Source organism: Gymnoscopelus braueri (assembly GCF_963280865.1).
Source record: "Gymnoscopelus braueri genome assembly, chromosome: 7".
In the NCBI taxonomy this organism is placed as follows: domain Eukaryota; kingdom Metazoa; phylum Chordata; class Actinopteri; order Myctophiformes; family Myctophidae; genus Gymnoscopelus; species Gymnoscopelus braueri.
Genome location: NC_137608.1, coordinates 4,817,522 through 4,844,541, shown reverse-complemented (window position 1 = coordinate 4,844,541; position 27,020 = coordinate 4,817,522). Strand labels below are relative to the sequence as shown.

General features: G+C 39.6%; 2 protein-coding genes across 3 annotated transcripts; both read left to right on the top strand.

The window, feature by feature from the left end:
• Window positions 1-3,924: 3,924 nt before the first annotated feature.
• On the top strand, window positions 3,925-8,026 carry LOC308088689 (uncharacterized protein). Of its 2 annotated transcripts, none has more exons than XM_080433240.1 (4): window positions 3,925-4,137; window positions 4,352-4,426; window positions 4,909-5,196; window positions 6,859-8,026. In XM_080433240.1, exons 1-4 carry the CDS (start codon window positions 4,089-4,091, stop codon window positions 6,948-6,950), a joined length of 504 nt encoding a protein of 167 aa, XP_080289366.1. In that variant the 5' UTR covers window positions 3,925-4,088; the 3' UTR covers window positions 6,951-8,026. The 2 variants fall into 2 exon arrangements, with proteins under 2 accessions (XP_080289366.1, XP_080289365.1); XM_080433239.1 differs by having other exon boundaries at window positions 4,298-4,426.
• Window positions 8,027-19,367: 11,341 nt separating this feature from the next.
• LOC308088207 (uncharacterized protein) lies at window positions 19,368-23,022 on the top strand (the record flags this gene model as incomplete). Its single annotated transcript, XM_080432615.1, has 3 exons — window positions 19,368-19,482; window positions 22,162-22,404; window positions 22,834-23,022. 3 exons carry the CDS (start codon window positions 19,368-19,370, stop codon window positions 22,956-22,958), a joined length of 483 nt encoding a protein of 160 aa, XP_080288741.1. The 3' UTR covers window positions 22,959-23,022.
• Between the last annotated feature and the right edge of the window lie 3,998 nt (window positions 23,023-27,020).

Below are 27,020 nucleotides of genomic sequence, written 5' to 3'. Positions count from 1 at the left end.
TGATTCAGACAATATAGAACATCACCAAACCCAGTACTGTTTTTTTTTTTTATATAAAAATTTTAACTTCCTGTTGATTTTGCTATTTTTATTAACACATCCACCGCCAGAGGTTAATCTCATAATGTACTCACCAGTGCCAAGGTGTTTTTGTTGTTTTTTTGTTTTTTTCATGTCGCCATAGATCTTGTTAAAATCCTTAAGATTGAGCGCTACACGGTCTGTTTACATCCGCGCGATCTCCCTGTATCTCCCAGTGAAAACCACGTGTCAAACGGGGCATCCATGTTTGAGTTAGAGCGGATTACGTTAAACAGTGAAATGCGAGGAGAAAAAACTACAGGAAGAGAATTGAGTTTCAGTTTCGTCTGTAGAATGGGAGCGGGCGTGAGCGTCAAAACCGGATCCCAAATAATTCTATTTCCTGTCATCAAACCGGAAACGGAAGTGGATCAAAAAAAATCCGAAAGTGCACCCGGACCGCGCATGCGCGAAAAGACCGCAGCCCGTAGGACTACGGGCTCGGCGCTTAACCGTTGGATTTAACGGCCCGTAGAACTACGGGCCCGGCGGTAAAGGTGTTAAGAAGAAAACCCGGACTGGATTCGCGGATCCGGATCCGGATCTTCAAATAGTAAAATCAGCAGGAAATTAACATTTTTATTAAAAAAACAAACAGTACTGGGTTTGGTGATGTTCTATATTGTCCCTCCCTGCACTACCCCCCCCCCCCCCTTCCTACAATCCCACCCTCCTGTTGGTTCCATCATGACTACAACTGACATTCCACAAATTACAACTACTACATGTAGTTGCGACGCGTTGTGAGCTTGTATATCTGCTATTTTCAAACACTTTAGTACTTTTACTTTTGGTACTTTATACATTTTGATACCAATACTTTTGTACTTTTGCACGCACACACACACACACACACACACACACACACACACACACACACACACACACACACACACACACACACACACACACAATATTGTTGCTGCCAGGCAGAAACCTTATCTCCAAATTAAAACTTTATATGTTTTTACAGTGAGCTGCCTTGAAAACAGTTTATGTCGTCTGTAATAATAATAACAACAATTAATAGGTGCAGCTGGGGAGTGTGTGTGTGTGTGTGTGTGTGTGTGTGTGTGTGTGTGTGTGTGTGTGTGTGTGTGTGTGTGTGTGTGTGTGTGTGTGTGTGTGTGTGTGTGTGTGTGTGTGTGTGTGTGTGTGTGTGTGTGTGTGTGTGTGTGTGTGTGTGTGTGTGTGTGTATTACTATACTTGGGAGGGCCAAATGTCCCCAGAAGTATTGTAGAATGTGAGAAATAGTCATTGCGAGGACAATTCTCCTGGTCCTCATAGGAAGGAAGGAGGAAGATTTGGGGAGTTATGTAGGCTTATAATTAGATTCAGGTCAGGATCAGGATTAGACATTTAGAGGTTAGGTTTAGGGGTCAGGGTTGGAGTTAGCCTATAACTGATTGATACTTAGAAGTGTGCCGGTGTTGCGCACCGAAAATAGCCGATTTACAAGCTCCCAATGTGCCGCAGTGCGACGTGTTGTGAGCTATTTCAGTACATTTCCAAGACAAATATTTTACTTTTACTCAAGTACGTGTCTAGGAAGGCTGTGAAGTACTAGTTACTTTTAGGTTTTGCTGTTCTTTTTCTTTTTCTTTTTTTCCCCATCTTCCCTAAAATGCAATTGGCCACACACTGTGTTCTTCAAAGAAGGAAACCTATCACAGTACACATTCAACAGGGGGTCTGTGACCCCTAGGTGGTCCTCGGAGTCACTGCAGGGGGGCCATCCATTGTTTTTCCTGATCATTTTTTTTGGCTTGTTTTAAATGTCTAAAAATATGCATGAATCTATTAGCAAATATAAATTGTAAGAAAGACTGCCCAACTATTAACCCCCACGGTGTGGAGGACAGTCGCAATTTAAGCAACAGATAAGTTAAACAATATATAGACCCAGTCTAGTAAAAGTGTACATACTTCATGTAATTACAAATATGAATGATAATAATTCATAGATAAGCCCTAACAAAAAGCCTGTCAACAGACCCTACTGTAGCAAGTTCACACTTTTGAGTGTTGCATAATGTCCTAAAATGTAAACCACACTTCACACCCACGTCTGAGAAACGTTTATTCTTCTGCTGCAGTGTTTTTAAAAGTGTTGCATAGCGAGTGATGACAACTTATGTTGCTATTTTTGTGCCTTTTATACAACAAGAAATATGGAGACTGCCATGCTCAACTAAAACGTCTTCAGACTTATCAGGATGAGAAATCAAAGTGACCTAACCTACATTGTATTGAATGAGAGCAGGGTGGAGAGCAACTGTGGTTCAGCAAGATCAATATTTAAATAAGAGAAGGGCAATTTCTCCTATGAGAGCAAACAGGCAGGTGCTCAAGCACTGGTTGGCTCCTATGTGTACACCTGATGGAGGCACTGCATGTTACACAGGTCACAGGTTAAACTGCATGCTACACAGGTCACAGGTTAAACTGCATGCTACACAGGTCACAGGTTAAACTGCATGCTACACAGGGACTAGGGAGTCACTTGTAACGTTGCCAAATAAGTTAGTGCTGAATTGTCAGATGTCATGAAAGCTGTGAAGAACACCCTGCTCTACTTCACCATTCTGAGGTTCGATGGCTTTCACACAGAACATGTTGTCTAGCATGTTGAGGTTATGTGTCTAGTCGGGAGTTTTTACTTCTCCAAAACTGCACAGAGCTGGCTGACAATTTCAATGACGATGTCTGGGTTGTGAGCTGAACATAATTTTAAAGTTCTATGCAAGGCCACAATGCACACGCTATTCACGTTTCTGTATGACAGTCACAGAATGGTAAGGATTCTAAAAAATAAGAATATACAGTATGGGGTCCCTCTCCATCTTCAGCTATCCATGGCCCGAAAAAAAAGTTGAAGACCCCTGATCTACATAAAAGCGGATATACGTCATCCAGGCGCGCAAATTAACCTATCCATATGTCCACCACTTTTTTGAGTTCTTATATCAACTCAAAACAAAACACGCTAATGGCGGCAGCAGGAGAAGAACAAGCTGAGTCTGATCAGCAGCTGAATCAGCCTGACAAACCTCCAAGAACACCCCATGGCCTTATAAATCCATGTTCTGAAAAACGCACATGCAGACATAAAAAACATACATTTTCAAATGCTTACTGTGTTTACCGAAGACAAACTACATTGCTTACAAGGTTCTATAAATTCATTGTGAAAACATTACAGCAACGCATTGATATATATTTATATCTAAAATAAATGTACTTCTACTTTTACTTTTACTTGTACTTGCACTTAAGTATTTATTCATATGATCGAGTTCTAGAAATCTCTGCCCAGCTGGGAGAAGCTGTTGTAGCTGCTGTAAGTAAGTCGAAGATTGTGATGTTGGCCTGGGCGGCAGCGTGGCGGTCCAGGCACCCAAGGCTGCAATGCCAGCCTGACAGTGTGTCGCGGGTTCAGCATACTCTGTCAGCATACTTTCCCTATGCCTCTCAAATAAAGGCATAAAAAGACCCTAAAAAATCTTTTAAAAAAAAAAGCAGATGGTGTTGTTTGCCCACCAATCCTTGATTATATCGACCACAACCCAACTGCCACAACAGCAAGCACATCTTTCCATGGCACCAGTGTATCAGTCTTCAACAGGGACGTGCTGGGCCCCTAATTCAGCCTGGGGATCTCTGATAGAGAGAGGCCCGTAAGGTGCGCGGCCAACGGCCACGCGGCAGATTTTTTGAGGCCATTTCAGATGAGAGACAAGCCAGTGGGCCAATTACATGACTTATATTTACTTTGTGGGCTTCCCAGACCCAAAAAGTGGAGAGAAAAAAAAGTTAAATATTGGAATGGAGAGGCCTTTCTGGAATTGTCCCAAATTTCCCAGTGGCCAGCACGTACCTGGTATTCAAGCACATGAACACAGATGGGGAAGGGGAAGGGCGCGCAACAACAGGAAAGACAAAAAGAAAAAGACAAAGATTTTTACATTACATACAGTTTTCTACACAGAGCAGCATTACATTTTGAATGTCTGTATTTATTGCAGTGGCACTCCTCATCTGCGCAGCAGCGTCAGGTATGATGAACATCTTGCAACTATTGTTGAAACCTACTTCTGTAGCTGAAGTCTAGAAGCCTAATTGAAACCATGGCTAACCTATTTCTTTTATATATTATTTATATATTTATTTTAAACATTACAAACATTTTCTTTAAAATGTCATAATGTTTTCCAGTGGTGTCACAGACGACCCCTGCTGCAGATGAATACTTATCTACCCTTGCTGCAGAGACTACCCCTGCTGCAGATGAATACCCATTTTCAACTGATTACGATGACTATGACTATGGTGTAACATTTCAAGGTAAGTACCTTAATGTAATCAAAAAGAAAAGGTTTATCTTGATTTCAAATGTACTGTAATAGCCTATACTTGTATTAATCTAATGTTCTATGCTCCTTAATGTTTCCCCAAGAGGGTCAACAGCTGCTGTTTTAGCTCTGCTAGATGGCTATGTCGGTCTGTTTAAAATATAATTATATTGATTTGACATGGTTCTCTATACTATTCCAGGCTTCCTGGTGTTTCCTTGATAGGATGCGGTGTTTTATAAACACCTTCATATTGTTGCTACCGGGCAGAAACCTCATATCCTATATTCAACATTTATATATATATATATATATATATATATATATATATATATATATATATATATATATATATATATATATATATATATATATGTGATAATTCCCACAGATTTTGCTATTTTTTAAATACTGATTCAATTTGGTCTTTCCAACAAAACTTTTCAGCCACACATTTTTTTCCTCCAAATGCAGAGTCCCCAGTAAATCTGAAAGTGATCCCAGTGTCCTCCAACCCTGATTCCTGTGACCTGTTTGTGGCTTGCAGCAGCCACGGCTCTTCTGTCAGAGTCACCTTTACATGTGACAACAGGCAACACTGTTCTCAGGAGAGAGGAGACAATTCCATTACAGCAGTCACTTCCACTGGTCACCTCTCTGTCTACGTGTGGAAGGGGTCAGTCATATGCAACCGTAGCAACCAGGTCAGCTGGAGCTTCGCCACGGAGGAGATTAAACCTCTGTGCCATGAGCTGGATTCAGGTAAAAAACTTTTTTTTAGGTCATGTCTGATTCCTTTTTTTCCAACAATCATGCCTTCACACCTAAGCCTGCAGTGGTGGAAAAAGTACTCAAATGTTTTACTTAAGTAAAAGTATCGATACTGCAATGTAGAAGTACTCTGTTACAAGTAAATGTCCGGAATTCAAAATTTAAAAGTATAGTAAAAGAGTAAAAGTACAAAAGTATCTGTATCAAAATGTACTACCAAAAGTAAAAGTACTAACATGTTTGAAAATAGCCGATCTACAAGATCACAACGCGTCGCGATGCAACGCGTTGTGAGCTTGTAGATCGGCTATTTTCAAATAGCCTTTGTATAAAATAGGGCTAAAGTGGTTCATGTATGTTTTATAATGTAATAATTTATATCTGCAAAGTAACTAGTAACTAAAGTTTACAAATAATTGTAGTGGCGTAAAAGTACAATATTTGCCTCTGATATGTAGTGGAGTAGAAGTAAAAGTACTGAAATCTGGAAATAGTCCAGTAAAGTAAAAGTACCTCAAAACTGTACTTAAGTACAGTACTTGAGTAAATATACTTAGTTTCTTTACACCACATAGGCCTGTCATAATTAGTACATAATCGCCTGATCGCAAGTATATGAGACAATCACAATTATTGTTACATAAACGTCATAATCGTTTCCATGTAGAAAAATGTTCATATGTAGTTTCAAACATTTCAAAAAGTAGTGGTAATAGCCGATCTACAAGCTGAGTATTAAGTTATTAAATATGCCAGTCATGTCTTTGTATATTTAGGTTATATATCTGCCCTGGCTGTGTAGCTTTAAAGCCTAAAAACCAAACAGAAATGTAATTTTGATTCATAATGCTCCAGCGTTCAACAACAAAAACACAATTAAATCGTTAATCACAATTATTTGCGTGACAATTAATCGTCACGTAAAATGTCATAATCTTGACAGCCCTATTCATGCCTAGCTATATTTGCCATTTGTTTTGTGTTTCATCATTATTTTACATTTTCCTGAACATGCCACGCCTCACTGTGTTGCAGGATGCAGTGGTGAAAAAAGTACTAAATTTTTTTACTTACGTTAAAGTATCAATACTGCAATGTAGAAATACTCCGTTACAAGTAAAACTTTGGAATTCAAAATTTACTTGAGTAAAAGTACAAACGTATTGGATACTTAAAGTACAAAAGTAAAAGTACTCATTATGCAGAATGTACCATTTCACACATTTTCAAATGTATGAAATGTATACAAATCTTTTGAAAATTGCAGATCTACAAGCTCACAATGCGTCGCATCGCGACGCATTGTGAGCTTGTAGATCGGCTATTTTCAAATAGCCAAAGTTTAAATAGAGCTGAAGTGGTTAATGCATGTTTTTTTAATAATAATCAAAACCTACAAAGTAACTAGTAACTAAAGCTTTCATATAATTGTAGTGGAGTAAAAGTACAATATTTGCCTCTGAGATGTAGTGGAGTAAAAGTAAAAGTATAGAAAATTAAAAATACTCCAGTAAAGTAAAAGTACCGCAAAAGTGTACTTAAGTACAGTACTTAAGTAGATGTACTTAGTTACTTTACAACACTGGCAGGATGTGATATGAGCCTCTAACCTGCTTGTTGTGTTTTCTTCTCCATGTGTGTTGGTTTGTGTAGGTTTCTCGAGTTCCAGTGCATCTGTGTATCTGGTGAAGATTGTCCTGTTCACCGCCTGTCTGACCATCATGGTGTCTGCTGCAGTTTTCTGAAAAACTTTGTTGCTATAATATCAGTGGCGCTCAAACTTTTTCCTCTCAACGACCCCCTAAATTATATGTATTTGGCTGCCGACCCCCCATCTCAAAATACGTTGTTCCAGGGACCCCCAGATGCAAAGATTTGAGTTAAAATGTTCGCTTTAAAAGATATATATATATATATAATCAAAAATAGCAGATCTACAAGCTCATGTCACAACACGAAGTGACGCGCTATGAGCTTGTATACTGTATATCTGCTATTTTGGATTAGCCAAAGTATAAAATGACACAGATGCTTTCCCGGTTTTAATGGGTTAAAGGACGACTTCACCCATTTTCAACCTATCTTCATATTATTGGTCCTCAATAACGCTCATTATAATATGGTACTATTTCTGTCTACTCACTGTGTCTCAGAGTAGGGCTGTGGACAGTTCAGAAATCCGCCTACTAGTGACATCATGGGGAATCCAAGGTAGTAGAAACTGAAGGCTTTCTGTTCCTGGAAAGTTAGCATGCTATAATGGAAGCTTCTTCCGTTAATATAAATCAAAATAAAACAAATTGAAATCTTGTTTGAAAAAGAAAAAACCTGCCTAACAATGATGTCACTGGTAGGCAGGTTTGAATTGTCCACAGCCCTCCTATGAGACACAGACCGAGTGTGTTTTGTCATGAGCAATAGTGAGGACCAATTATATGAAGATAGGTGGAAAATGGGTGAAGTCGTCCTTTTCTGTCGAAATCAGGCTGTCGCATAACATCATATGTCACGTTGTGATAGATGAAATGTAACTATTATAATAGCAAGAAATATGAATTAAAAGAGATTGACAAAGCTGTTTTCAGTTTGTCATTGTTTTATACCCATCATAGGAGACAGGTAAACACAATCAGACTAGAAAAGTGTGCTCCTCAGAGCACAGGTCTCTGCCAGGCCGGGTTGCCTACCCAGAGCCCGCAAACTTTGGAAGGCAGTCATAGCCACTTGTGACTTGGATACATACATCTCATCGCATTTTTTGTTTGTGTGAGTTTTGGAGATAAATATGTAGGAGTAGTTAAATAAAGTGTGTTTTGAAAAATACGCAAAGTGGCGGAAATTTTTTGAAAAAAGTGACCCGAAGAGCGAAGAGTGTCCAAGGAATCCAGGGGAAAATATTTTGATTGTACGAGGGTTAGGGTTCAAGAGTTATTTGCCAAAACGTAAGGCCACCATAAGGCCAAGTGAACATTTTGTGTTCATGATTTGTGGCATTTTGTTCAAAACGAGGCACTCCTGCAAAGTTTGGAAGACAATCATAGCCAATTGGAATGGACTATGAGAAGCCTGACAGATAGGTCTTGACCACATGACCTCAGAGATAAGGTGTACCGAATTGTGTGAGGTGTGGACAAAATCTGTAGGAATACTATAGGTTCTTTCTTCATACTGGGAGTGTGCGTTCAAAGTTTCTCACCGGTCCAGCTGTGCTTGTGGCATTTTGTGTAAAATGGGCCCCTCCCACAAACTTTGAAAGACAATCATAGGAATGGAATCCGATTGACTACTGATCACTGACTTCAGAGATATGGTATACAATTGGGTGAGGTTTGGACTAAATCGTTTGATTGTATACATACCCTTCCTCTTTGTCTGGCCTACTTGTTGTTAACTAGTTGTACGAACTCTTGTTTTATTGGTGTATTGTTTTATTGGATCTTGTTTAGTCGATACACTTATTTGTTTTAGCTCTTGCTCATTTGATTTTGCTATTTTGTCTCATCTTTTTAAGAAAGTAGGTAGCTGATATATTGCACTTTTACACCTAGCGCTAAACATAGGCACATTTGGAGTAAGTCGCTTCGGATAAAAGCGTCCGCTAAATGACTGTAATGTAATGTAATGTATGTATGTTCAAGAGTTATAGTGCCGCCATGAGACCGAATTGAAATCGGGTGCTGCATGCGTTCATGATGTGAGGCATTTTGCTCAAAATGGTCCACTCCTGCAAACTTTGGAAGCTAATCTCAGCCAATCAGAATGGACTATGAAAAATGGGAAAGGTCCGTCTTGATCACATGACTATAGATATACTGTAATATGTACCAATTTTCGTGATGTTTGGACAAAATCTGTGGGAGTAATATCAAACAATACATGACACAGTCATATATATCAGGTCACACTTGTAGTTTTCTTTCAGTGATCCGGCACTCCAAAAATGCACAGGGAATGCAAGGCAGACGATTCAGAACACATCTGCTTGTATTTCTATAAATGTAAACATCCTTATTTGTGGTGAATGGCCCATCTGAATAGCTTATGTGAGCATAATAAAGAATAGGAGAATATTGAATTACTATCCAAATTAATGCTCCACCTCAGTGGCCTAGTGATTAGAGTCGCCACCCTGAGACTGGGAGGTCGGAGTACGATCCCCGGTAGGGTCATACCAAATGGGACCTAGTACATCCCTGCTTAGCACTCAGCATCAAGGGTTGGATTAGGGGTAAGTCCCTGCGACATACTAGCGTCATGTCCAGGGGGTTTAGGGGTGTAGCTTTTTTTAAAATTTTTTACAGAAACAGGAGATAGGCTCCTGCCCTATGGGCCTCATGGCTCGGCATGGCTTAATTACTTACTACTTATCCAAAATAAATGAGAAGATTTTTATGAATTCTAGTTTCACATACAAACGTGGGCTTCAAAAAAGAATTATTGTCATAAATTGCAACCTTCTACCATAAGAATCTGGTCATAATTACACAATCATAATTATTGATGTAATTCATATGTAGCCTAAACCCTCTATTGCCAGTAAAACGGTCCATTTGGTTCCATTTGTGTACTCTCGTGGAGTCTAATTGAGTCCTAAAATCGAACTTACTTGAGTAAAAGTTTTTTATATTGAAAAATTTAAATGATAAAATATGCTGCTATTAATTCACAATTTAGCTTTTATGAAAGTGAAGGCTATATATTTAAAACGTGTGCTTAAGTGGTTAAAGTGTGGGCATGTAATTAACTTAAAAAAGTGATGACACAGATGTCCCAAGAACCCCCTCAATATACATTTTCGATCATAATTGTATGAACAAACATAGGCACATTTGAAGTTTATAACTCAAATCACCCTCCCTATCCTTTGGAAAGGATTGGATCCTGGTTCCAGACCAGCAGTTCCCCACCCAGCAAAGCATCAGAACAGCAGAGATCTGAACCTGGAAGCTCTACCGTTATCCACCACAAAACCCAAACCCATCCATGTATAAGAACGGCCCGGGAGCTGTGTGGACCCACGACAGCCATGGATTACCCGATAAACAAGTAATATATTACTTATTAATATACCACTGTAATAATTGTATTACTTTCCCCAGTAACGAGTAGTGCAACTTATTACAATTTCCAAAACAGTTTACATATTACTTGTCCAAGAAACACTGCATTACTTCGTTACAATGAACGCGGTTTGTTTTTGACAGTTTTTCTCTGCATGTTTTTTTCTATGAGCGGTCCGCCCATCCATCCAGCTGCGTAGAGGAGCCAGTGTGAAGCGACAGTACGAGGCTGTCACGTGCGCAAAAAGAACAGATCTCCAAGCTATTATTGTGTTGCAATGCAATGTGTTGTTATCTTGTAGATCAGTTCTCTTTGAGCATGCATCATGCGCAAGAGTAAATTATGCAATATAATATGTAATATAATACTATTGATACAGGGACCCCAGGAAGACTAGAGGCTCATTCGTGTGTCTCTATAATGGGAATCCTTAAATAAACAAACAAACAAACAAACAAACAAACAAACAAACAAACAAACATATCAAGTAATAAGTAATATAATATTATTAGGAGAGATGTCGAATAATATTTTTATATATTTTTTTGCAACAATATGCATCAGTAGAAGTAAAGTACCAGTTAAAAGCAAATAAACTTAAGAAAAACAATTAGCATACAAGTGTGTTTTCAAAAGTGTTTTAAAAGAAAGCACCGATTGAGCTATAGCCTCAACTTCTCTGGGAGGGCGTTCCAGAGCGCAGGGGCCCGGACCGAAAAAGCCCGCTGATCCCGGGTAACGAGGTTTGCCGTATGAGCAACCAATAGAGCCTTGTCTGAGGATCTTAGGTTACGCTCCGGCTTGTAGGGCTCCAGCATATCAATAATGTACTTTAAAAGTGATGAGAAGAATCTTAAAATCACTTCTGGCGCTTACAGGTAGCCAGTGGAGAGCAGCCAGTATAGCGGTGATATGGTCACGCTTCTTAGTGTTAGTTAAAAGCCTAGCGGCAGAGTTCTGAACTAATTGAAGGCGGGATAAAAAAAATTAAGGCCAGAGTACAGGGAATTGCAATAGTCTAGGCGTGAAGAAATGAAGGCATGAATGACTTTTTCAAGGTCAGCAACTGACAGGAAAGATTTAATTTTGGCGATATTCCTTAGTTGAAAATAGCACGATTGGACAGTTTTTGTTACCTGTAGGTTGAAGGAGAGGTTGGAGTCGAACATCATGCCCAGGTTACAGGCTGCAGGGGTTACATTGGAGGACAGTGTGCCAAGTTCAGAGTGGAAAGGGTGAGTGGTCCACAGGTGGTCCGTGGACCACTGGTGGTCCATGAAGGTATTGTATGTGGTCCCTGACCATGCGTCTAGTGTTGAAGGAACAGTGCATTAATGAACTGGTGACCTATTAGATGACGTGTCAATGTTGTCAGTTACTGGGAAGTCGGAGGTCAAGAAAAAGGGAGTTTTCTCAAGAAGAGGAAGTGTACTAGATTGCCTGATTGAGTCATCATTATTAGGAAATGTGCCCAAATAATCACATGTGTCTGCTCACTCATACATAACATACAAATCAATATATCAGATAACATGAGTGTAATGGAAGGTTGGATGAAGTAAGAGAACGGAATAAGGGTAACCGTGGGCTAGGTATAGATCAGTGGTTCTCAACCTTTTTTTGAGCTCTGGACCACTCGCATATTTCAGTTAAATAATGCCTCTGCTGGATATAATTTGTTGCATGTAATACCGTGCAACAAATTAAATCAAGCCCTTAACAGTCATTATTTAATTTCAAGTTTTTTCTCCCACACCACGCATATTCATTCAAACATGTTCTTACATTTGATGGACTTATAACATATTATTTTAATATATTTTAATACATTTAACAAAGGTATTTCATTTATGTATTTACATTTTAAAACATTTTCCCATGGGCCACCTGCAGGCCTAATTATGCCATGGACCACTAGTAGTCTGTGGACCATTGGTTGAGAAACAGTGGGATGCATAGACATGGGATGCATAGCATAGCAAGTGTTACCAAAACACTAATCTTAGCTCATACCCCCACCCAACACAACAGTGCTCCCCAGGTTGATTCTTAGTCAGGGTCGTGGTCCCTGGTTCACAATCAGTTGAAAGGCCCTGATTTACTGGAATAGACTTCCACAATATTTAGTATCAATCACCAGCAGAGTTGGTTTTAAGAATAGACTGAGAAGAGCTGTAATGCGGAAAGAGATTGTTTTATATTGTGTCTAATGTTTGTCAGTTTATGCCTGTTATGCCTGGTTCATTTATTTTCTTTTGACCTATTTTTGTTTAAATTCATGTTAGTGTGTTGTTTCTGGTTATCGTTGTTATATTGATACATGCAACAAAATAATCTTGATTGTAGGCCTACGTGTGAATGTCTACAGTATATTGTATTGGTTCTTTAATTGTCGTTTTATTTTTGTTTGTCAATTTTTGAATTGCACTGTTATGTTGTAATAATACTACTGTTTGACCCCAGGGAGAATAGTCACTGCTGAGGCAGTCAGTCACTAATGGGAATCTAAAATCAACAATAAACAATAACTGCTCTGAAATGCTCCCACATTATCAAGACAGCACTGCCCTCTACTGACCACTGGCAGCATTGACTAGTCTGAATGCTATTCTATTAAGCTGATTCACAACAGGAAGTACACCTTCACTCCTTTGAGTAACTGAAATGGTGCAGTTGCAAAAAATAAATCAGACTGAGACTGTGTGTAAAAGATAGCATATCCTAAAATGTAGGTATAGGATTTATTAATTTAGGACCTAAATTAATAAACTCCTCTGTAACAAGCAACTGAACAGGCCTTTTTTAGCTCTATTCACATTGAACACGTAACACGTTTTATTTTTATTTCTCTGGCTCTGTGTTAACATTTTTCTCTCTTTACTGGTTCTGCATTAACACATTTCCTTCCTTTTTTGCTGTAGCAGAACAAAATGATAATAATAACTAGAGGTCTGGGCCTTTTCGCGGCCCTCACATCTAGACCAGATAAAAAATTTTTTGCTGTGGCCAAAAAGAAGGAAAGAAGCTGTATCTAAAATCAGGCACGTGCAAACATAGACATCAAAGGGGGCTTCAGCCCCTGCCCTTTTACCCGTCTGTAAAAAAAACTGGCCTCTCCAAACCATGAATGCAGCATTTACTACGGTGAAAGAAATGCAAATGCCCCCCTTTCCATGACCATAGGACTTAGGGAACATAAACATGACCCCGTAAAATCGGCATCCTGAAATACTGTGTTCTCACAAGTATAGTAATACACAGTGGTGGACAGTAACGGAGTAAATTTACTTGAGTACTGTGCTTAAGTACAGATTTTTATTATTTATTTAATTACAAATATGAGGGCCGCTTTAATTAATATTCCCAGGCTGACTTTTGTTTCCAGTCCAACCATGACATGAAGTTGGTGATAAAATTTACCACTTCTGTAACTTAGTCATACTTCTCTTTTTTATCTTTTGTCTTCAGTTTTCTGCCATAAAGTGAAAAAAGCAGTTTCATAAGCCTGTGCAGTACCATACTGTATGGTTTGCAAAACAGACCTACAATTTACAATTTAAGTTAATATAAGTAATAGGATCATAGGTCAACAAAGAACCTACCATCACTCTAAACAGTATACAATATCAAAACATAAATGATCTGTACATTGAAACTATGCAAACTATAGGAAATTACATTTTAACCTTTGCATAAAGGTGACTCTCCACCAAACAGACTACTTCAGACTACAACAGACTGGCAGTCTGTTGGCAAAAGTTGACATTTAGTTCAGCACAAACTGTCTTTTTGGTCTGTTGGTCCTTGGACCAAAACAAAACTGTGATAGCTAGTCGTAGGCCTACCTGCAGCCTACTACTTTGCTTTGGAGTTGATCGATCAGTATCGGAATTGAGAGTTGAGAATATGGGCCCCGATTCATAACGAGGGTCGTAAATATGGGGTAAATAAAGTTCGTAAAGGAGGTCTTATTTTGGTAGTCACAAACGGACGTGCAATTCCCAAAGGGGTTCCTATATCACAGAGACGTGCGTACTACCAGTGCGTATGACCAGGTGTGATGATTACTCTGGAAGGCTGCATCCAACAGCATCCAACTTCAACGTCACTGTGCTGAACCGTGCTAAACAGCGTTGCCATGTCCGCTTATTATAAGCGAATTTGGGCTTATTTTTCGGTAAAGTTGCTTGTAAATATTGGTAGCTGTGGGGTGCGGTTTTTTGGGCTTGTTTCTAAAGTGTAGTTGGTTATTTGGGCTTGCTTCACAATTGTTCAATTGTTTTAACCGGTGGTTGTCAAATATTTTTATGTCATGGACCCCCAAGTTAATATGTATGCTAATTTATCCCTATAAGCCCCATCTGAAAATGTTTTGTGCCAGCTGGATAAGGATAAGGATAATTCCTTTTAACAGGTCGTTCATGAAAGTCCTTGCGGTCTTGTTTCCAATGAGAACCTGTGAGCAATTGGGGTTAAGAGTCTTGCTCAGGGACAAATTTCATATCATCGGCACATATGCTGGGATAGCCTGGAATCGAACCTGGGGCAACCAGGGCCAGCTGGTTCCCTAGGCGGGCTCACTAACCACTCAGCTATGGCCGCCCCATGGAGGCAGATTTGTGTTGTTAGAATGTTTAAAAAATCTTCCAAATATTCCACATTTTATTACAAGAATTTTTTTTTAAATAGCAGATCTACAAGCTCACAACGGTTTAATTAAAGTGCTTATAATGGCCTAAGTGCCAGTTGCTTCTTTTAGGCTTGTTTTCCTAGACCTGGTTGCTTATTTCTCTCACAACATCTGGCAACGCTGATGAAAGTTTGAAGTTCAACTCCGCCTCGTCCAAAGATAACAGATGCGGTGTCGCATCGCCTTGACAACGTACTGTTCTGTCTGGAAGCGGATCATGTAATAAATGCTTTCATGTGTAATGAGAATAAAGAAGTTTACAAGGTTTAACCCCATTACCAAATAAAAGGCTAATAAAACGTGGAAAGGATATTATATAAGCGAGCCTTTTCTAATGAACATAGCGCACCTTTACAGAGGTAAAAAGATGATGTTGAAAATAAATCCAGGGCATACAAGTGGAACGCTTCTATCCGATTATGGACCAGAGCTTATTGATTAAATTAGTTAATTTTGGATATCACTGTCCTACGTCGGAATGGGGAATGGATCTTCTGGACACAGCTTTCATCCACTTTAGTTTCCTCATCAGATGGTAATATTTATTAGGCTGTTGTGTGTGGCGTTCATGTGATCAATATACAGTAGCCTACAGTAGGCTTTACAAATTAATACCACGGCACGGACACTGATGCAAGTCAGTCCCTCCGCAGTTTCATTAAGGCATCATATAGCCTATTTTCATTATTACGTGACACTTTGGCTGAGATGGCCCGCTGGCAAACACACTGAGGGACCTATAATTCAGCTCTAAATGCGACTCATAGCCTAGAAAATAAATAAAAAGCGGTGGAATCTACATCATGTCTATATTATGCATAGGCTACAAGCAATACATCGTTTGACATTTATTTTTAATTTTATATATATTATGTGTTGACAAATGTTGGGCACATATATTTTATTTGAGGTTTGCCACTGTTGTAATTGATTTTGGCATGAAGAATAAAGCATTCTAAAGACATACGCACATTTCAGCCCTGGTAAGACAGCCTCGGGGCTGACCTGAGAACGTGCGCACCTGACGCACAAAACATGGAACAAAAAACTTTTATGAATCCGACTGCAGGTGTAGGCTTTGTCCTAAATGCCGGTACGTACAAAATATGGTCGTAAATCCCTTTATGAATCCGGGCCATGGTATCTAGTTCAAATGTGTGACGGGCAATGTGCGTTGTCTGCACCAGAAGCAGACGAGAAGTCCCCTCGATGGAGCCTGTAACCCCCTCTCTCCTTCCTATTCACCACCCCTTGGCTAACGACGGGCTGTGGCTGTCGGTTCCCGACCGAACATGTTCAGTTGGCGGTCGACGAGATCTTAGAGGTCCCGACGGAACGGCGCTATCTACAACAAGTTGTTGGCAGATTGTCGGCAGTATTTTTTCTTTGCTAATAATATGTCGGATTCATGCATATTTTCAGTCCAATTAAAAATACGAACAATATCTTGTGACTCTGAGGACCCCTTAGCGGTTACGGCCCCCCTGTTGAATACCCACGTATTAGGTCCCTGCTTCATCTCTGTCAGCTAAGGGGTCCTTGGCCTGAAAACTGTTGAAGACCCCTGCTCTTTACGAATGATAACTATCATAATAAAGAGCTATTTAAACAGTTTATAAAAAAGGAATAATAACTTACACCACCTTTAACTTTGTGAAAAAGTTTGTCATAGGCTAAGGAAGAACTGATTAAAATGTTATGCTAATTTGTACAAAAGGGGCATGGCCTATTACAAAAAAGGATAACTTGAATTTTTTTTTTAACTTAATTCCATGTAACACCACATATGACAACACAACTTTGAAACAAGGTTTGTCATAAGGCCAAGGGATAGCCAACGAAATTCAATAACATCGGACGTGGCCTATCCTATATCAAAATTGCACAATGCGTCAACGGTGGATGGTGGGTCGACGTCACGAACGTAATATCCGGACTGGCGAGGCGCACCATTGCACCCCCCTTCAGAGGACCCCAACAGGGGACCTAATCAACACATTATGGAAGGGACCGCGGAAACAAGCCGTAAACCTTTTTGCGTCATACTTTTGATTATGGTGGGTCAGATATATGTTACATGTGACATATGTTTTATTTCATGATCAATAAAGATATCAATCAATCAAAGGGCTGTATGTGATCCTGAAGGAACATAGGGCTGAGGGACCATAGGACTTAGGGAACATAAGCATGACCACGTAAAATCGGCATCCTGAAATGCTGTGTTCTCACAAGTATAGTAATACATAGTGGTGGACAGTAACAGAGTAAATTTACTTGAGTACTGTGCTTAAGTACAGATTTTTACTTTTTACTCAAGTACATTTCCAAGGCAAATATTTCCTTCTTCCCTAAAATGCAATTGGCCACACGCTGTGTTCTTCAAAGAAGGAAACCTATCACAGTACACACTCTGCACTGGGATCTACATCACGGGTATTCAACAGGTGGTCCGTGACCCCTAGGCGGTCCTCGGAGTCACTGCAGGGGGGCCAGGTGGTGATTTATTTTCCTGATACTTTTTTGTTTTGTTTTAAATGTCTGAAAATATACATGAATCCAACATACTATTAGCAAATATAAATTGTATGAAAAACTGCCCAACTATACCACCAACCCCCACTGTGTGAAGAACAGTAGCAATGTAGGCAACAGATAAGTTAAACAATATAGACCCAGTCTAGTAAAAGTGTACATTCGTCATATAATTACAAATATGAATGATAATGATTCATAGATAATCCCTAATAAAAAGCCTGTCAGCAGAACCTACTGTGGCAAGTTCACACTTTTGAGTGTTACTTAGTTGTGTGCCGTGTTGCGCACCGGAAATAGACGATTTACAAGCTCACAACGTGCGGCAGTGCGACGCACTGTGAGCTATTTTAGTCTATTTTCGGCTTTAGGATTAGGGTTTAAAATGGCATTTGTAAAATCGGGAGCATACTCAAGTTCCCTCAGCCCAACGTTCCCTCAGCCTTATGTTCCCTCAGCCATGTTCCCTCAGCCCTATGTCCCCGCATATATGTTCCCTCAGCTCTACTGTATGTTCAATACATCTGAATACTTTTTTCAATACAATACTGAATATTTGCAACACATTTGCTGCATTATTGATACTGTACCAGTCATGCCTCCTCCTACGTATCTCTTGTTTCTGCATAGTGGACACGCGCACGTGAGTGCACAAGCACACACACACACACGTACATGTACATGTACACACAAACACACACACACACACACACACACACACACACACACACGCACACGCACACGCACACGCACACGCACACGCACACGCACACACACACACGCACACACACACACACACACACACACACACACACACACACACACACGCACACAGCCAGGGAACCACTTTTACTGCTATTTAGCACCATTTACAGTATCTAGTATGAGATATGATCTACTGGTCCACCAATTGCAAAATAAAGTTGATGATGAAATTGACCACTTCTGTAACTGCTCAGTTCTCTCTTATTTTATCTTTTTGTAATCAGTTCCCTCCCATAACGTAAAAAAGGCAAATAGTGTCAAAATATGAGATAGTTTCATAAGCCATGTGCAGTAAAATACTGGTTTGTAAAACAGACCGTAGGGGTCTTGCCCTATAGATCATCATGCTGGGGCCCTTTAATTTGTATTTATTTTATTGTATTTATTTGATCGACAGATGAGCTTTCACTACTTATTATTATTATCATTATTATTTATTTAATTACAAATATGAGGGCCGCTTTAATTCATATTCCCAGTTTTTGTTTCCAGTCCAACCATGACATGAAGTTGGTGATAAAATGTACCACTTCTGTAACTTAGTCATACTCTTTTGTCTTCAGTTTTCTGCCATAAAGTGAAAAAAGCAGTTTCATAAGCCTGTGCAGTACCATACTGTATGGTTTGCAAAACAGACCTACAATTTACAATTTAAGCATTTAGCAGACGCTCTTAATCCAGAGCGACAATAAGCAAGGTGAACACATACATCAAATGCATAGAGACAGTGTAGTGCCTCAGTAATAGGATCATAGGTCAACAAAGAACCTACCATCACTCTAAACAGTATACAATATCAAAACATAAATGATCTGTACATTGAAACTATGCAAACTATAGGAAATTACATTTTAACCTTTGCATAAAGGTGACTCTCCACCAAACAGACTACTTCAGACTACAACAGACTGGCAGTCTGTTGGCAAAAGTTGACATTTAGTTCAGCACAAACTGTCTTTTTGGTCTGTTGGTCCTTGGACCAAAACAAAACTGTGATAGCTAGTCGTACCTGCAGTAGCCTACTACTTTGCTTTGGAGTTGATCGATCGGTATCGGAATTGAGTGTTGAGAATACGGTATCTGCACCAGAGGCAGACGAGAAGTCCCCTCGATGGAGCCTGTAACCCCCTCTCTCCCCCCTCTTCACCACCCCTCGGCTAACGACGGGCTGTGGCTGTCGGTTCCCGACCTAACATGTTCAGTTGGCGGTCGACGAGATCTTAGAGGTCCCGACGGAACGGCGCTATCTACAACAAGTTGTCGGCAGATTGTCGGCAGTATTTTTTCTTTGCTAATAATATACATATATATAATAATATAATATATATATAATAATATAATATGTCGGATTCATGCATATTTTCAGTCCAATTAAAGATACGAACAATATCTTGTGACTCTGAGGACCCCTTAGCGGTTACGGCCCCCCTGTTGAATACCCACGTATTAGGTCCCTGCTTCATCTCTGTCAGCTAAGGGGTCCTTGGCCTGAAAACTGTTGAAGACCCCTGCTCTTTACGAATGATAACTATCATAATAAAGAGCTATTTAAACAGTTTATAAAAAAGGAATAATAACTTACACCACCTTTAACTTTGTGAAAAAGTTTGTCATAGGCTAAGGAAGAACTGATTAAAATGTTATGCTAATTTGTACAAAAGGGGCATGGCCTATTACAAAAAAGGATAACTTAAAGAATACATATTACTTAATTCCATGTCTTTCTTTCTTTCTTTTTTTTTTTTTTGTAACACCACATATCACAACACAACTTTGACACAAATATGCCTGAGAAACGCTTACATCTCCTTCTTGTTGCGTGTTGCATAGTGAGTGCTGACGACTTAACTTGCTATTTTCGTGCCTTTTATACTCTGGTTTTAACAAGAAACATGGAGACTGCCATGCTCAACTAAAAAGTTTTCAGACTTATCAGGATGAGAAAACAAAGCGACCTAACCTACATTGTATTGAATGAGAGCAGGGTGGAGAGCAACTGTGGTTCAGCAAGACTGATATTTGAATAAGAGATGGGCCATTTCTCTGAAAGCAAACAGGCAGGGGCTCAAGCACTGGTTGGCTCCTACGTGTACACTTTCAGAACAAAGAGTCACTCTCTTCTGTCTTTCTCTAATTTGTTCTCTTTCATCTATTTCCCTCACTAGGACCACCATTTTGCTGCTTGTGCCATATCTCAGGATGTGTCCAGGTCCTTAAATTAAATCCTCTTTTCAGATCACTTGCATCCTTTCCTTGCGTCCTATCTACAACAAGACAAAAGCAATAAAACAATTGCACAATAGGACAAAAATAGCTTTAAAAAAATGCTTTTTTTGTCCTATTGTCTATGTCCTTGTTTATGGCTCTAATAGCCATTGTCCTGATCGCAATAATTTGATATAATCGCAATTTTTTTTTCCATAATCCTCATAATAGTGTTCATACATTTTCAAACATTTTCTAAATAAATAGGGTAACAGCAGATCTACACGCTCACAATGCATCGTGATGTGAGCGTACAGTAGGCCTACTCAAGTAAATGTACTCTGTCCAATGCAAAAACAATAGAGCGGAGACCACTGTATCATGCAAAACTCGTTTTAATGCCTATAAACAGCTATTTTACAACTTTAGGCAAATGAACAAACAATTGGCTTAAAATCTTACAGCGTATACTCAGCAATAGGCCTGTCACAATTATTGCATAATCGCCTAATCGCAATTATTTGAGATAATCGCGATCATTTTCGCATAATAATATAATCGTATCCATGTTGAAAAATGTTCATACATTTTCATAACATTTTCCCAAAATAGCAGAAATAGCTGATCTACAAGCTTACAACACATCACTTTGTGGCACGTTGTAAGCTTGTAGATCAACTATTTCTACTATTTTGAAAATTATTAAATATGTCAGTAATTTCTTTGTATATTTAAGTTATTGGTCATATCTGCCCTGTGCAACTTTTGAGTCTAAAAGTTACACAGAAATGCATTTTTTTTCATATGTTCCAATGTTCAATGCATGCCAAAAGCACAATTAAATTGTTAATCACAATTATTTATGTGACAATTAATCGTCAACTTCAATTTGTAATCGTGACAGGCTACTCTGCAATGCGTTTTGAGTCTAACTCTTTCTCAGGTAGCAATGCCTAGTCTGTAGGATTTTAAGCCAATTGTTCGTTCATTTGCCTAAAGAAAAAGTCGTAAAATAGCTATTTTACAGCTACTGTTACCTGTATGTATATATATATATATATATATATATATATATATATATATATATATATATATATATATATATATATATATATATATATATATATATATATATATATATATACATATATATACATATATATACATATATATACATATATATATACATACTCTTGGTTGCTGTTGTTTTAGCAGAAAATGCACTTAGGACTTCTGGTGATTAGTAGTTTCGTTCCCTACCAATGTAGGATAAAAACAGAAAAAGACAGGAAACTACAAGAAAATACCAAAACTAAAACGGTGGCTTGTTTAAAAGGGCACTGAATGCCTGTTTGGTTAGTTCCCCCAGTCAGTGTTCAGTTTATTTATTACTTTTCTTGTTTGAAGTATGTTTACGTTGAAAATGGTTAGAATTAGAAAGACTTGCAAATAGTGGTGACTGGTGAGGATGGTTCCCTGTAGTTTGAACTGGATGCTATTCTGACAAACCGTTTTTGGAGTAAATGTAATTTGTGGACGTGGGAGGGGTAGGTGCTAGCACATACAATATTACCGTATGAAAGGAAAGGATATACTAGTGCCTAGGCTATAATATTGAGTAAGTAAACAGTTTCTGTTGAGAAATGGGCTGATTTTCCTGATAATTCCCACAGATTTTGCTACTTTGTTTTGATACTGAGTCAATTTGGTCTTTCACCTGTTTGTGACCTGCACCAGCCACGGCGCTTCTGTCACAGTCACCTTTACATGTGACAACAGGCAACACTGTTCTCAGGAGAGAGGAGACAGTTCAGAGGTCACCACCTCCACTGGTCACCTCTCTGTCTACGTGTGGGAGGGGTTAGTCATATGCAACCGTAGCAACCTGTTCGGCTGGAGCAACGACACCAAGGAGATTAAACCTCTGTGCCAGCTGGATTCAGGTAAAAAAACATGGTTCACTTTTGGTTACTCGTTTTTTTCCAACAATCATGCCTTCACACCTAGGCCTGTCAAAATAATCGTCATAATCGTTTAGATGTTGAAAAATGTTCATAGGCCTATATCGTTTCAAACATTTTCAAAAAGAAGTGGATATAGCCGATCTACAAGCTTATCTTTTTTAAGCATAAAGTTATTAAATATGCCAGTAATTTCTTTGTACTGTACATTTAGGTTATTGTCATCTGCCCTGTGTAACTTAAAACCTAAAAGCCAAAAATAAATGTAATTTCTATCCATATGCTTATTGTCATTTGTTTTGTGTTTCATCATTATTTTACATGTCCCTGAACATGCCTCACTGTGTTGCAGGATGTGAGCCTCTAACCTGCTTGTTGTGTTTTCTTGTCCATGTTGTATGTTGTGTGTAGGTTTCGTGTGTTCCAGTGCATTTGTGTATCTGGTGAAGATTGTCCTGTTCTCCGTCTGTCTGACCATCATGGTGTCTGCTGTCATGGTTGTCAACCTCATGGAGAGACGGAAAAAGAAGGATTGAAGCAACAACTCCTCCAAGTTGTATCTTGCTTAACTGTCAAAATCGGGCTGTCGCATAACATGAAATGTCACGTTATGATACATGAAATGTAACTAATAGTAAGAAATATGAATAAAAAGAGATTGACAAAGCTGTCTGTCATTGTTTTACCCATCATAGGAGACAGGAAAACACAATCAGACTAGAAAAGTGTGCTCTTCGGAGCACAGGTATCTGCCAGGCCGGGTTGACCATTATGTGGCTATGACGGTAGTCATAGCCACTTGTGACTTGGATACATAAATCTCGATCGCAGTTGACTGCAGAGATAATGTGTACCGGTTTGTGTGAGGTGGACACAATCTGTTGGAGTAGTTAAAAAAAAGTGTTTTTTGAAGAATAAGCAAAGTGGCGGAAAATGTAATCTGGCAAGTGACCAGAAGAGTGACGAGTGAAAATCCAAGGAATCCAGTGGAAAATATGTGTATTGTACAAGCTACAGTTCAAGAGTTATTGGCCAAAACGTTAAGTGGGCTGTTGTAGCGCCACCATAAGGCAGAGGTGAGCATTTTGGCATGGAGGTTCCCTTGGCATACTGTGAGTGTGCATGCAAAGTTTCACAGTATTCGGAAATTGCGTTCATGATTTGTGGCATTTTGTGCAAAACGAGGCACTCCTGCAAAGTTTGGAAGACAATCATAGCCAATTGAAATGGAATATAAGAAGCCTGACAGATAGGTCTTGATCACATGACTACAGAGATAAGGTGTACCAAATTATGTGAGGTTTGGACAAAATCTGTAGGAATATTTGAACTTTTTTTTTGTTGCAAAAATCTGTATCCAGGTGGCGCTATAACAGGATGATTGAAAACATTTGGTGGGAGGATCTTTCTTGGTACTGGGAGTGTGCGTTCAAAGTTTCTTATCGGTCCAGAGATGCTTGTGGCATTTTGTGTAAAATGGGCCTCTCCCGCAAACTTTGAAAGCCAATCATAGTCAATCGGAATAGAATCCCATTGAGTACTGATCACGTGACGAAATCGGTTGATTGTATGTATGTTCAAAAGTTATAGTGCCACCATGAGACCGATTATTTTTTTAAAGGCGATTGGACGCTGCATGCGTTCATGATTTGAAGCATTTTGCTCAAAAAAGGCCACCCCTGCAAACTTTGGAAGATTTGCGTGATATTTGGACAAAATCTGTAGGAGTAATATTAAAAAAGTGATTTAGCAAAAATCGGTGTCCTGGTGGACCATGTGAAAAAGGTTCTGCTCTGGCATCCAGGGAGTGTGGAAGCCTTGTTCCCAGCCTTTACTCATCTGCGATGAGAAAAGCCTGGTCACGACCTAATGCAGAGAGTGTCTATAGGGGAGGGACTTCCGTTGTACGTATTTTCCACAGAAACAATCTGTTTAGACCAATCACAACACTCGTTTCATTCACAGAGAATGTAAACAGATTTGTAAAGCGTCAACGTCATTTCCTTGGACGGTACTTCCGCCAAATTCCGGTACTTCCGTTTAGACACTTGCCCAGCGTGGTCAAACGGTGTCAAAGATTAGCTGCTCACAGACAGACAAACACACACACATTTGAATTACTTTATTTGGATCTGCACAAAAAGCGCAATACATGATAGATCCAAACATTGATCAGAAGAAGGTTACATTATACAGTCAAACCAGATACAACTGCTGCACATGCTTAACACACAGAGGAAAAAAGATAACAAATTGATGACATACTACTACAGTATATACAGAAATTCAACAGATTTTTTTTTCTTTTCTTTTTTGCCACTCAAGGGTAAATGAAACATCGCCTTCTCCAGATAGACAGACTGCCCATAATAGCTGAGACAGAACAGTATTTAGACAACTTTTTTGCATTTGTCTTTTGCAATCCTCCTAATTGCAGGCCGCGGAGCACAAGTTTGTGGACGTGGCCCAGACTCCCAAACACGATAAGGACAATAAGTTGACAGTTATATCCCAAGGCCATAATACGTTCCACCAAAGGCTGATATTTAATATGTTTGGATGTAAAACAAATGTCCATATACAAATCAAGTGGCAGCCTATTTCGAAGATAGTAACGTTTTTTCTCATTTCATTAATGAACACAATATCTGGGGTATTTGGAATATCTTGCAGTGAATTGACCTGTGTGTCATTGTGATCAAACCAGTCTAGTTGTACAGTGCTGTGTTTATACATTTTTGTTGTCCTTTCCTGTACTTCTCTGATCCTGTCTGAGACCAGATCCACCAGACGATCATGTCTGGCAATGTACAGTCCTTTATAGTTTATTTAAGATGTGTGCGACTGTCTCTTTGTCATGTGGTACTGGGTGTAGAATACAGTGTGGGTCATGTTCTGATGGATACCAGGTTGCCAAGTTAAACTTGGTCGGCAGCACTTGTAAACAAGCTTTAATGGTGAAAATAAGAATCTCCTCCCCAATAGTGTTATTTGAGAGGACAGAATGGGACAGTGAGTGGTTTGCAAAAGGAATAAAAGCCAGTTGTCCCTGCAGCTTCAGACTGGTCCAGTGCTGTGCACTGTGAGATCGATTCACTCCCAGAATGGAGGCTCTCCAGTCTCGACGATGCGGTTATTGATCGCAACAGTTGTTCTGTCGGACGTCACCCACTTCAACTGTAATCCTGAACGATGTCATAGATCATTCAGGTCCATCCAATCGGACCGCAAACCGAATCCTGTGGCTTTAAAGGTATCATGACATTCATTTTAACTTTTTTTATTTTCAATGTTTTATTTGGGGTTTTATGAACTCAATTACACCCAAAAAACCTGAACTTAGAACATTCAGTGGATTTTCTGTGGTCTGGGGTTTTCTGAATAATTAGGCTGAAAAGTAATCTGAGCTTGGCCCTTCGACAGTGAGGTCACAGTCGATTAATCCCGCCCACTCTCCTCCTCGCCCCTCCCCTCCCCTATCCTTTCCTTTGGGGGGGGGCGGAGCAGAGGCGATGATTGACAGGCAAAATCCCTCACCAGCGACACCCGCAGGCAAAGATTTCTTTTTTCATTGCAGTTGAAAAGGCTTTAGAAATGTGAGAGAAAAACACCTGCCATTGATCACTGGAATGGAATTTTCACTTAAAACTTTTTGTACACTTTTGAAGGACCAGGACAAAGACTTTGAATGTGGTGTAAAAGTGAATGTCATTAAACCTTTAATGTCCAGTTTTCCATTTCCCTTAATCTTGAATCCAAGAAATTGCGGCTCGTTCTCCAGCGCGGGTGGTACCTTGCGTCGCTGGATATGTTGAATGAGTGACTCACGGGCCATTTCCCTGACCGTAGGATCATCATTGTTAAACATGTTGATAAGGTGGCTGGTTCTGGTAGCTGTGTAAATCCATTCTATGTTCGGTACGCCCAAACCACCATCTCTGATGGGCTGAAAGAGGATGGAACGGGTGGAGTGGGTATTAAGTCTGAACCAGCCCCTCACCAAACGCACGTCTTGTTGTTCAATTCTGTAAGGGTGTTCTGTGGCAAATGGATATTCACTCCCAGAATGGGAGAAAAGATGTTGAATTTTGGCCAGTGCCAATTCTCTGATGGCCTGCTGTTTCATTCGGATGGGGAGGGGGGAGGAATCGATTAAATCCAGTCTGACAGAGTAGTCATCATACAGTTCTCTGACTTGTTCTTCCCAGTCACCTGCAACATTAAATTTATGTCGCAGGTATAGATAAGTTTCATGTCTTGAATATACTCGGATGGGTTTTTGCATTACTGTAAACTTTGGATGGGGGCTTATCGGCTTTAGATGCATACCACCGATTACCACCACTGCGCCTTTCATAGAACGCAGCGCATTTGTTTTGTTTTGCCTCCAGCCTAGACCACAGCAGAAACTCCTCAGTGCGGGAGAGTATGGATAGGATCGCTCTCTTGACGTGACGCGATCTGAACGTCATCGGCGTATCCTTTTACTGGATTTGGAGATCTTATTCCATCAGGTGTGCACTGGCGCATCCATTTGATTTTGAGTGGTTTTACAGCACTCCAGGGACATCCTGTTTTAATTCCGATACTAAGCTGAA

Excerpts from the sequence above, each read along its gene's own strand:
- LOC308088689 (XM_080433239.1), top strand. The coding sequence starts at position 4,089 with ATGTCTGTATTTATTGCAGTGGCACTCCTCATCTGCGCAGCAGCGTCA. Across the intron at positions 4,138-4,297 it reads CATCTGCGCAGCAGCGTCAG|TGGTGTCACAGACGACCCCT; the intron begins GTATGATGAACA and ends AATGTTTTCCAG. Across the intron at positions 4,427-4,908 it reads CTATGGTGTAACATTTCAAG|AGTCCCCAGTAAATCTGAAA; the intron begins GTAAGTACCTTA and ends CTCCAAATGCAG.